The following is an 11,894-nucleotide window of genomic DNA, read 5'->3' as shown; positions in this document are numbered from 1 at the left end:
AAAACGACTAACTACATCATAAATTCTACTAATTTCTCAGTGTATAATATAATTCAAAGATTGGGTTTGGCTATGATCGAACAGATGGCGATGCATGTATTAAAAAAATAAAATAGAACAATGGATGACTATTAGAATAATATTGTGTGCGCCCTTTATTACAGAATGTCCAAACTATGGTAATTACTCTAACAATTTCTTACTGTGCTGTAGATTGAAGTGTAGGTATTATCAAACAGATGGCGCTGCGCTCATTAATAATTAAAATCTATTAATTTATGGTTTTCACTATCGCAGACATACGATCTCCTGTTCACTTTGTTTTTTCAACTTGACCGTCAACTCAAGTATTGACTAATTTTTAAAAAAAAAATTGATTTTCCGTAAACAATATAATTTTCTGTATCGACCCTATACTAATATCTTGTCTATGGATATTCTGTATATTTATATTTTTATGGTTACTTACTTCATAATAGAAAAAGAAGAATCCAATGACAGATACTCCACTTTTTCTGTTTATAAATAGACAAAGCCAATCAATAGAGGTTTAATGGTTTAATCTCATCAATTTAAAAAAAAATATTCCATTTCTGCCATTAAATATATGATGAATGTATTCAGAATGATCTATTCCCATATAAACAATCATTAAATAAGTTGAACAATTCTTTATAATAAAAATATATACTTTATCCATAGATAAATATTAATATCTAATTAGATATTTTGAACGATCACTCATTGAAATAAAAAGAAGAAGAATTTAAATATCACCTATAACGAAGTAATTGTGTTTTAATTTTAAAACGAAATATAAAATGGATAAGTGTTTGGAAGTGTATTTAAACAACGGTCCAAGTGATACGCATATTAAAACTGTGAATTCGTTACTTTCTTCCTCGAAGACAACTGCAGCAGGTTGGGATTTATTAGCTTCCATACTCGAATATTGCCACGAGGATTTTTTTAACGAAAACTTAACAAACTGGTTAGATAACTGTTTATCTCAAAATTCGCAAGGTAATATGACCGAAATCAAATTATCCGTTATAGAAAAATTCCTCGAAGCATCAATAAACAACCACGAATTATCAAAAAAGATACTCACTGAGTATTTGTCGAAAATAGTCGATTTTTGTTTATCGAATAAATTAAAATGTCACTTGATTGATAAAACTTTAGATATTTTGATTTTGTGTTTAAAAAAATACGGTAATTGGTTCGTATCACGTAAAATACAAATCGAGAAATATATATTATCTTTTTTGGATAATAATTCCGAATTTACGGTAAATAAAGCATCTATATGTTTTTTGTATCTACAACAAGTGGGCAACGCTGGTTCTGACGGTATTAATCATAAAAATAACTATAAAATAGCCGTACAAAAATTATGTAGCACTCTATATGATTTATTCGATGAATTTTTAGTAAACCGCATTGAAATTAATAAAATAGAAAGACCAGAGCAGGACGGGTTTATAATCGACGAATTACCTAATAAAACTGCGTTTTTTATAGCTAAAAGAATAAAAAACGTTATTTTATTTATAATAACAATGTTAGAAAAAAAATTTACAGTTTTTAAACAAATTATACCGGGTGAAATAATAAATATTGTAATAGAAGGCTCGTCGACGCAATATTGCGCTCACAGTGTAGGTAAAGACGAATTTAACGCCGAATTTTTTTTACTTTTAAACTCGATACAAATAAAATTAATTCATTTGTTACGAACGTTGATTTTATGGTTGAGAAACAGCTCGTTTCCTTACACTTTTATAGTGAGTAAAATACTTTTAGACTCATTAAAAAAGAGTCAAAATTGTAGATGTTACGGTGTTATAGATTGCGTACTACAAGAAACAGTTTATAAATGTTTAAAAACATGGATAATGATCTCTAAATGCGGGTTAAACGATCGTTTCCAAAAGGAACTTATCGAATGTGTAATGAGAGATATAATTCCCGTTAAGGAATCAGTTGTATTAAAAAATAGTAAAATCGATGTGAATAAACCGAATTCGGGGGGTAAAAAGACGAAAATAGAAATAAAAAATGATGAAATTAAATGTTTATTAGCTTTAGATACGTTAATAACGCTATTTTCGTCTGGTTTTATTAGAACAAAACAAACCACTTTAAATGATTTATTTAAAGCAATTTGGGGCGTTTTAAATGATATTAACACTAAAAAAAACGTTTATTTATATACAAATAAGAAGAATTTAGAAAAAATTCACGATTTATTAGCGTCTTTTTACGAACAAGGGGTTTTAAAAGTATCCCTACCGTGTACATTACAAATTTTGAATAATTCGTTATGTGATAGACGTATAAATGTCGCTATGGCTTCTAAGAGAGGTTTAGATAGTATTGAGAGACTTTGTCAACCAGTTTCGCCATTTCAAACTGTTATTAACGTAAATACAATACAACACGTTACGGATAATCAAAATGAGGTAAAAACGACGTTTTTACAACAAGGTTCTATCGATATGTTTGTTGATGATAATGAGGATATGGAAAAAGCAAATGACGAAATACCAAAAGATATAATTCGAGAATTCGATAACGAACCGGAAACTAAAAGAACGAAAATTGATGATATAGAGATGAAAAAAAATGTGGCAATAACAACTGATATAATAAAAACGAGGCAAGATAGTGGAGTTTTAGAAGGGGAAACTGATATTGGGAGCGAAAAAATGACAAATTCGTCGTTGGATATTGATATGACTGAAGAAATTACTTCGTTCGTAGACGAAGTATTAGAAGATTGATTTTCCGTTAAGGTAGGTATTAAAGTTAGTAAATGTGTGATAAAAATCGTATTTCAATGATTTTAGTTCGTTCAAATTATAAATTACTATGTGTTAATTAAAAAAAAATGAGAATTTAATCGTAAAAAAATTTTTGTAGTTCGTATTTTTCTAGGGTAATTTTTGTTTTTTGTTATAGGAAAATGGTATTTTGGATAATATGCACGAATTAATTCACGAGAAACTATCATTTTTCTTTATTTTTTGTTAATAAAAATATTTTAACTTATATGTCATTCATTTTCCCATAGATAAATTATAATTAACTTGAGGTTAAACTTTGAATAGTTTATTAAATTTCCAGCGTTTTAAATGAATGGTATTTGTATTTTATTGCGAAAATTAATGACGATTTTGATTAACTTTTCAAAATTTTTCCTTTTTCAATTAGGTTTTAGTTACTTTCAAAATCATATATCTACTATCAAATTATCTATGAATATGTCAAAATGTGTTTATGAAAAAGAAGAAATATGGTTATTATTGTTTTTTGTAATTAAAATTCTCTAATTTTGCTTCTAGCAATTGAAAATTTAGTGTATAATGATTTAATTAGATCCTATATAAAATTTATTTATCATAATTTCTAATCTCAAATGAATCTGTCAATCAAATCTTTATATAAAAGTAGAAATTAGTTCTTCTTTTTTGGTGTGCTGGTAAGTTAGTTAATTATTTTTTCATTATTATCTTTTTTACTATTAAAATATAGAAAATCACGCATATAGAAGTAAAATATTGAATAATAGTAGATTTATTGAATTTTTCATCAATTACTAATCCAATTTTTGTTCAATACTCAGAATATAACTATATATTTTCAAGTTATCTATGAATCTGTCAAGTTAATTTATTTATAAAAGAAGAAGTGAGTACTAGGTTATGTTATTATTATTACTATCAATTTTAACAAAAATTTCGTATTGAAATCGAAATTAGAGGTAATGAAAGGTATGTAAATCATTTTATCAATTACGATTATATAGATATAACATTTTATCATCCTATTTATATATATTTATAAATTATTTTCAGCCGTGTTATTCCGATAAAAATCTATAATGTAACTATTGCAATGTGGTCCCAATACGACGAAAACCTGTCAATAAACCCATTCTTTAAAGAAATTTACAACAATCACCCCGATATCATCGAAGAATCTTCATTACGACAATGGATAATTTGCGTACCACGAATAGGAACAATCGAAAAAGAAACGATAACGAACGAAGTAATATTGGATCATATTATCGTTTCTACAAGAAATACTGACGATTCCGTGTATACTTTAAGTAAAAAACAAATATTCGTATCAAATAAGAAGATCTCGACGTATCCAGGTGATAATATTGATATTTTGTTTGAAGAAACTCATTATGTGAATAATAATTCGAAATTTCTTGTATGGTGCATCGAAAGACCGATTTTTTCAGAAAAATATAGTTTTTATTCGGATTATAATGAAAATTTATCAAATATTCACGATTGTATCGATTTTTTATGGTGTTACCGTGATATTTTCGTTAATTTGAAAATTTTGATCGAAAATTTCAGTTTTGATCAAAATTTCGTGCTAGAAACTATCCAAAATCAAAAAGAACTAATAGGAATTTTATTTTCTCGATGTTTACAACGATGTTTTACTTTTTCGTTAATAAAAGAAAAGTGCAACAAGGAAAATCGTTTTTTAAATAAAATTAAACAAGCCGTTGAGACTTATATGCAATATTGTATCGGTAGGAAGCTTATTTTCGGTATAAACACGATTTTACACGAAAAAGATAGTAGTTTGAATCGGATCATTAAAAAAAATTCAAATATAATGTATAAAGACTTGGGAATCGAAACCGGTTTTGAATCGGTTATTTTAAACGCGAAATTCGAATTAAAACAATTAAATAATCACGATACGGTACTAGATAAGATATTTTGTTTGAAAAAAACCGTTACAACAATTTTAGATTGTGGTAAACATGTTACATCTGACGATTTATTACAAATATTGGTTTTTATTATAATTAAATCAAATATAAATAATTGGTACGGGAATTTGATTTATATTAAAGAATTTAATTTAAGTAACGAAGTTACCGAACAAACTTTATTTTGTATATCATCCCTCGAAGCAGCTCTAGAATTTATACTAGAACATTTATTAGAAGATTTAAATCGTAATTTACCATCGGATTGTATTAAATCCCACCCTTTAAGCACGCGTATCGATTGTATTAACACCCCCGATCGTTACGGTACAAATGAACTACTATTAGAAGCTACGAAGTTAAGAAAACTTGATACTATTGAATTTTTATTAAAAACCGATGTGAATGTAAATTTTTCAGATTCTTTCGGTAGAACTAGTCTACATTACGCTTGTTTAAACGGTTTCCAGGATGTTTTATTACTTCTAATAACCAAAAACGCCGATGTGAACGTAAAAGATTTTGAACAAAACACCCCCTTGCATTTATCATGTTTGAACGGTAACGATAATTGCGTTAAAGCTTTGATTTATTCGTCGATGCGAACCGAAGTGAATATCGCGAATTCTACGGGCGATACGCCGTTAATTATAGCCGCTAGATGGGGTTATTTAGATATAGTTCAAATTTTATTAGAAAATAGAGCTTCGGTTTTTATAAAAAATAAAAAAAATCGTAGTGTTTTCGATTTGGCGCACAACGCTTTTATATATAAATTATGCGAAAAATTTACAACGAAAATCGAAAAAATCGAATATAATAATTCTAAAATACACGGTATAAAACCAAAAAACGACGAGCAGTTAAAAAAAATCGATTTATTATTGAAATCAATCGAAAATAACGATTTCCCTTTAACTTGTTTTTATTTAGGTTATAATAGTATCGATAGAAATATAAATAAAGGTAAATGTCATCCTTTGTGTATCTGCGAACGATGTAAAAGTGATTTAGACGATCTAAATCATGTCACCACTAATAAATTACTTTTAAATATTAATATGTGTGATAATAAAGGTTATACGGCTTTGCATGTCGCTGCTAAATACGGTAGAAACGAAATTTTACGTATTTTATTAGATATCGGGGCTTTATCGAATTTAAAAACCTACCAAACTCTTTATACCCCTCTACATTTGGCTTGTATATACGAAAGGGTGCAAGTTATAAGAGAATTAGTGAAATGCGGTGATTGTAACATCGATGAACAAGATGATATCGGTAATACTTCGTTATTTTACGCTTGTCAAAAAGGGAATGTTAAAATTGTTGATATTTTATTAAAAAACGGAGCAGATTGTGACATTAAAAATTTATTATTAAGCGGGGAAAATATGCAATACGGTTTATTTAAATTATTAAAATCTTATAGCAAAAATTATTCCTAACACTATTTTTGTCATATATTTTTAATATGAATAAATATTATGTTTGGTTTTTTATTTACCTTTTCTTTATAGTTTATTCCGAGGACAATCTGTATAACACAAAATCATATTTTTATACTTGATATACAACCTGTATATATAAATGCGAGTTACACAGTAGTTACGTCATCGATGTGCTGTACGATGTTATAATAACAGTTTACAAAAATATAAAGAAATGTTATTTTAATATATTTATAGTAAATAAATTATTATATTATTATTTATTTAACTATATTTCATTATTAATAACAATTTTCTTATTTATTTTATTTATATATATATATATATATATATATATATATATGATATTCCAATCAAAACTAACAGTGAGGGAATCACTATTAGTATTACTATTTTATATCTCCCATCCCAGGAAACGTTGTAGTTATACGAGTTGTGCGATACTATAATAACAGTTTAAAAATAACCTGATTTTGTCAAAAATATATCAATTAATTGAATTTATTATTGTTTGTGTAGATAAATGTAAAAACTTGTGATGATTGTTTAAATAACAAGTGAAAAAACAAACGGTTTTATATAAAAATAACAGTTATAAAATCACTAGTTTGTATTACCCATCACTATTGTTAGCAAGTTCCTGTTCCTCTCTTCACATCGTTTCGAGTTACCTTTCAGATCGGCCATTACGCCATTTTTAATTGTATTATTATATTTATAATATAAAGTGCAGTTATTTAAATAATAATTATCGTTCAAATAACGTATAAATTCTAACATGGGAGTAATCGTTGATACAATTACACCTGGGGATGGTAAGTAAATTTTCTAGCGTCTTTTTTTGTGTTTATTACTCGTGTTAAACATCGATTATGTGCGTGGTGTTAATGTACTTTAATATATTTCATTGCATAATACAAAATTGACGTGTTTTATACTTGAAATATATATAAATATTCTTTAATTAGGTCGTACGTTCCCAAAGACAGGACAAACTGTATCAGTACATTACACTGGTACTTTACAAGATGGACAAAAATTTGATTCTTCCAGAGATAGGGGGTCGCCTTTTAAGTTCCACATCGGTAGAGGCGAAGTGATCAAAGGGTGGGACGAAGGTGTTGCCCAAGTAAGTCATTTTTTTCCTATAATTAATCATTTTTTTACGTATTTTTTTTTCGATTTGATGATATACCATCCTTGCGCTCTGATTTGTGCTTTTAGAGTGAAAAATGTTGATTATTTGGTTTTGTCTGATGTTTTTTTTGTTAAAAATTTGTTAATTTAGTATTTTAAAATACTAATTAGCTTTTATGTCCTTGCAGTTGAGTCTGGGACAAAGGGCTAAGTTGACGTGTTCTCCTGATTACGCTTATGGATCTAGGGGTCATCCGGGTGTCATCCCCCCGAATGCTACACTTATTTTTGACGTAGAACTTCTCGCGATAGATTAAATCCACTTAGAATTGCCTTAGAAAATATTCGGTGCAGTTGATTCAGTTCTATATACTTTTTTTTAATTTGAATTTCGAAAAATTAGTAATTTTTTTTGTTGATTCGGTTAACTTTTGAAAACGTGCGGTTTTGGATAACCTTTTTTTTTTTCATTAAAATTTACGTCCCGGTAGTGTCAGAATTGCGCGGGAGCGCGATAAAGCTTTCGAATAATTTAATTGCATTTATTATTGGTGTTGTGATGTTCTAATAAAAATGACTTGATGTCACGTGTTTTCTTTTTATTTTACCCGAGTTTCCCCATCTTCGAACGATGATACTCCATATTTTAACTTGAGACGGAAATTAGAACGAAAAAACAGGTCCGGCTTAGAAGATTTACGATTTTATAAAATAGTGCGTATTTTGAGGACAATATGTATTATTTTTAATGGAAATTATAATCTTGGGGCACTTTTTTTGAAAATATAAACACAGACACGAATTTTTTGATGCTATTCATTTAAAAGTATAAGAAAAGCAGGTCCGGCTTTGTCAATTTTGCAAATAATATTATAGTGCATATTTTGAATCACCCTGTATGATTCGTTTTATAGAAAAATGTAGAAATCGATTGTTTTTCTCAACTATTTAAACAAATAATTACAAAATTTAAATTTAAAAGATCTTTGATGAGGATAAATGTGATTGTGTTGATAGTTCATGTTTTTGGGTTCACCCTGTATTGTTTTTAGTTGATAATTCCAATATCGAGGAACGTTTTTTAAATAATCAAACATAGACACCAATTTTCTTTGGTATTATTCAATTTAACGTGAAATTAAAGCACGTCCGGCTTATTTACTTAAAATATTTACATAATAGTGCATATTCTGGGCCATCCTGTACAATTTTTCGTAGCAAACTGTGACCATTAAAGGTTTTCTCAAATATCCAAAAACATATTCAATAAAAGATTATTAAGAAACCGTCTTTAAAGAATTAATGTATATATTTGAGGACATCCTGTATAATTTTTAGTGCAAATTATAACCCTAAACAGCATTTTTTTTCAAATATTCTCACAAACTTCATTCAATTTTGGTTTTATATACAGTGTTGTCAATCGTTTATTATTTTTTCAATTTTTTATCTATCTCCCCTTAAAGCTCTCGTATTTAATTGAATTTCATGCATATTCAATTACAAATTAAGTGAATTACTTCTTATGCTGAATACTGATCACATATATCAAGAAAAAAATCTAAAATATAATCGACATTATCCTACTAACCTCACTTTCAATCCAGTCAGGTATACGATAATTACACAATTCATTTATTATGCTCTGATAAACGTATTGTCAATGCTAATTCAATATTATTAATGTCAAATACATTGTTAATTGCAATAATTATCTATACAGAATGTATTAAAAAAAATATGCGTAAAAAATATTTTCAAAAGTAATACGTATGAACGGACTATAATAATTTGTATACAATTCTTCTTTTTTCTATATTAGTGTATTTGTTAAAAGATTTTAAAGTAATAAATATGGGAATATAACTTATAAGATCGAGACCAAAAGAATCGTGAAGTTAGATGTTGTCATAGATAAATGATTTCAATACTGACGTGCTTTTATATTATATTTTTTAATATGTTCATAAAAAATTATACGAAAAAATTAAACGTTAGTTATTAAAAAAACTTTTTCTAATTTAACAACAACCTATCTTTTGATTTATGATTATATTTATGAAATGAGACCTCCATACTCTCGAATCATCTATTGAACTAAACGTCAAATTATAATAGATTCCTCTATGCTTTCGATGTATCTATGAAATTAACTGTCAAAAAGTTTGTTATTAATATTAAGTATGATTATCAGTGTTTAAGCCCTTGTTGCTTTGATTATATTGCAAAAAATACAAATACAGTGATGAAATTTGAGTTTATGGTGAAATTAATAGAGGACGGATCGAATTAATGTGTTCTGAACTACAGTGATAGTGTTTGTGTTTAAAAAGGTGAGTATTACGTATTCTAGAAATAATATTAGTACTACAATGATTTTTTTTACATATCCAAAGGATATTTCATAATCAAACAGTATTTAATTCTTTAATAACCTTGTAACGAATCGGAATACGGGTGTACAATTATTATTTTAAGTTATATCAGCTTGATTTTGTAATAAACAGTAACTAGGTATTATCATCGTGTAATATGTTATATATAACAATTTGAAATGTAGATGATTATATTGTTTAAAAATGTGCATCTATTTCGTTGAGGACGTTTATCAAAAAGGACAATAAATGTCGATTTAATGGCGTAATAATTCGTCTTTGTTGACCGTCAACTTAAGCAAAACACAGTGACTATTTCACAATAAACTGTGACCTGAATGGAACAAGGTTAAATACTTGACTGACCACAGGTCAACGTATAAATCTCGTAGCTTCTCTTCAATTTTCAATAAACAAAACCATCTGTTAGTAATAGATTTAATTGCGTTAACAATAATTCTTTTTTTTAATCCCCCGGAGTATTTTTCGTGTAGATTTACGATAATTAACATTTTAAATAACATAATTGTATAATTTTATCACATTTTTATGTCGAATTTTGTCTAACGAGTTTAGTTTTTGGTTTATCGCCCGTACTGTGAGAATATTTATTTTGCGAGTCAGCGTCTGTAATGTCAGTATCAACTACTTTCGTTTACATATTACGTAAGTGAAAGCAGATTTTTTTTTCTGTGACCTACACACCGGTTTGTCTCTCTAATAACACGTAAATATTTAAAAATGAAATATATGATACGAAAATATTTGATTTATTGATATCTGCTGATAGCAGAACAGGTAAATTTTTGTGAAACGTTGGAAATATTATGTCAAGAAAAGTTTAATTAAAAATATTATACAGACGAAATTAATGAAAATATTGAAATAAAATTTTGTTATTGTACTTAGAAGGGTTATATCTACAAGAAAAAAAAAACGGGAAACTTTAGAGAAGAGCGTTTTTGAAATACAGGGTGTTGATTATAACAGATTTAGAAAACTGTAAAAAACTTTGTTTCTATTAAAAAAAATCTACAGACGAAATTAATGAAAATATTGAACAAAAATTTTAACACAGTACTTGGAAAAGTTGAATCTACGAGGAAAAAAATCGGGAATACTTTAGAGAAAAGCGTTTTTGAAATACAGGGTGTTGAATATAACAAATAGAAAAAATTGAAAAAAAACTTTATTTTTATTAAAAAAAGTCTACAGACGAAATTAATGAAAATATTGAACGAAAATTTTAACACAGTACTTGGAAAAGTTGAATCTACGAGGAAAAAAATCGGGAATACTTTAGAGAAAATCGTTTTTGAAATACAGGGTGTTGAATATAACAAATAGAAAAAATTGAAAAAAAACTTTATTTTTATTAAAAAAAGTCTACAGACGAAATTAATGAAAATATTGAACGAAAATTTTAACACAGTACTTGGAAAAGTTGAATCTACGAGGAAAAAAATCGTGAACACATTAGAGAAAATCGTTTTTGAAATACAGGGTGTTGAATATAACAGATTTAGAAAACTGTAAAAAACTTTGTTTCTATTAAAAAAAGTCTACAGACGAAATTAATGAAAATATTGAACAAAAATTTTAACACAGTACTTGGAAAAGTTGAATCTACGAGGAAAAAAATCGGGAATACTTTAGAGAAAATCGTTTTTGAAATACAGGGTGTTGAATATAACAGATGTAGAAAACTGTAAAAAACTTTGTTTCTATTAAAAAAAGTCTACAGACGAAATTAATGAAAATATTGAACAAAAATTTTAACACAGTACTTGGAAAAGTTGAATCTACGAGGAAAAAAATCGGGAATACTTTAGAGAAAATCGTTTTTGAAATACAGGGTGTTGAATATAACAGATGTAGAAAACTGTAAAAAACTTTGTTTCTATTAAAAAAAGTCTACAGACGAAATTAATGAAAATATTGAACAAAAATTTTAACACAGTATTTAGAAAACTTGAATCTACGAGGAAAAAAATCGGGAATACTTTAGAGAAAATCGTTTTTGAAATACAGGGTGTTGAATATAACAGATGTAGAAAACTGTAAAAAACTTTGTTTCTATTAAAAAAAGTCTACAGACGAAATTAATGAAAATATTGAACAAAAATTTTAATACAGTATTTAGAAAACTTGAATCTACGAGGAAAAAAATCGGGAATACTTTAG

At 27.2% G+C, this 11,894-nt stretch overlaps 3 protein-coding genes across 3 annotated transcripts; all 3 read left to right on the top strand.

The window, feature by feature from the left end:
* Positions 1-742: 742 nt before the first annotated feature.
* On the top strand, positions 743-3,054 carry LOC130898447 (uncharacterized). The gene is made up of 2 exons (XM_057807770.1): positions 743-2,798; positions 2,965-3,054. Exon 1 carries the CDS (start codon positions 822-824, stop codon positions 2,784-2,786), a length of 1,965 nt encoding a protein of 654 aa, XP_057663753.1. The 5' UTR covers positions 743-821; the 3' UTR covers positions 2,787-2,798; positions 2,965-3,054.
* A 618-nt stretch (positions 3,055-3,672) lies between these two features.
* On the top strand, positions 3,673-6,261 carry LOC130898473 (ankyrin repeat domain-containing protein 27-like). Its single transcript, XM_057807809.1, has 2 exons — positions 3,673-3,776; positions 3,861-6,261. The coding sequence occupies exon 2, from the start codon at positions 3,901-3,903 to the stop codon at positions 6,193-6,195; it is 2,295 nt and encodes a 764-aa protein (XP_057663792.1). The 5' UTR covers positions 3,673-3,776; positions 3,861-3,900; the 3' UTR covers positions 6,196-6,261.
* A 434-nt stretch (positions 6,262-6,695) lies between these two features.
* LOC130898695 (peptidyl-prolyl cis-trans isomerase Fkbp12) lies at positions 6,696-7,922 on the top strand. The gene is made up of 3 exons (XM_057808160.1): positions 6,696-7,013; positions 7,167-7,327; positions 7,524-7,922. The coding sequence occupies exons 1-3, from the start codon at positions 6,977-6,979 to the stop codon at positions 7,650-7,652; spliced, it is 327 nt and encodes a 108-aa protein (XP_057664143.1). The 5' UTR covers positions 6,696-6,976; the 3' UTR covers positions 7,653-7,922.
* The last annotated feature ends 3,972 nt before the right edge of the window (positions 7,923-11,894 follow it).

Source organism: Diorhabda carinulata, chromosome 10 (genome assembly GCF_026250575.1).
Source record: "Diorhabda carinulata isolate Delta chromosome 10, icDioCari1.1, whole genome shotgun sequence".
Lineage (NCBI taxonomy): Eukaryota > Metazoa > Arthropoda > Insecta > Coleoptera > Chrysomelidae > Diorhabda > Diorhabda carinulata.
Note: the sequence above shows the minus strand (reverse complement) of the source record. Positions and strands in the feature narration are given on the sequence as shown.

Coding starts and splice junctions, on each gene's coding strand:
- LOC130898447 (XM_057807770.1), top strand. CDS start 822: ATGGATAAGTGTTTGGAAGTGTATTTAAACAACGGTCCAAGTGATACG.
- LOC130898473 (XM_057807809.1), top strand. CDS start 3,901: ATGTGGTCCCAATACGACGAAAACCTGTCAATAAACCCATTCTTTAAA.
- LOC130898695 (XM_057808160.1), top strand. CDS start 6,977: ATGGGAGTAATCGTTGATACAATTACACCTGGGGATG. Junction 7,014..7,166: donor TACAATTACACCTGGGGATG/GTAAGTAAATTT, acceptor TTCTTTAATTAG/GTCGTACGTTCCCAAAGACA. Junction 7,328..7,523: donor GGGACGAAGGTGTTGCCCAA/GTAAGTCATTTT, acceptor ATGTCCTTGCAG/TTGAGTCTGGGACAAAGGGC.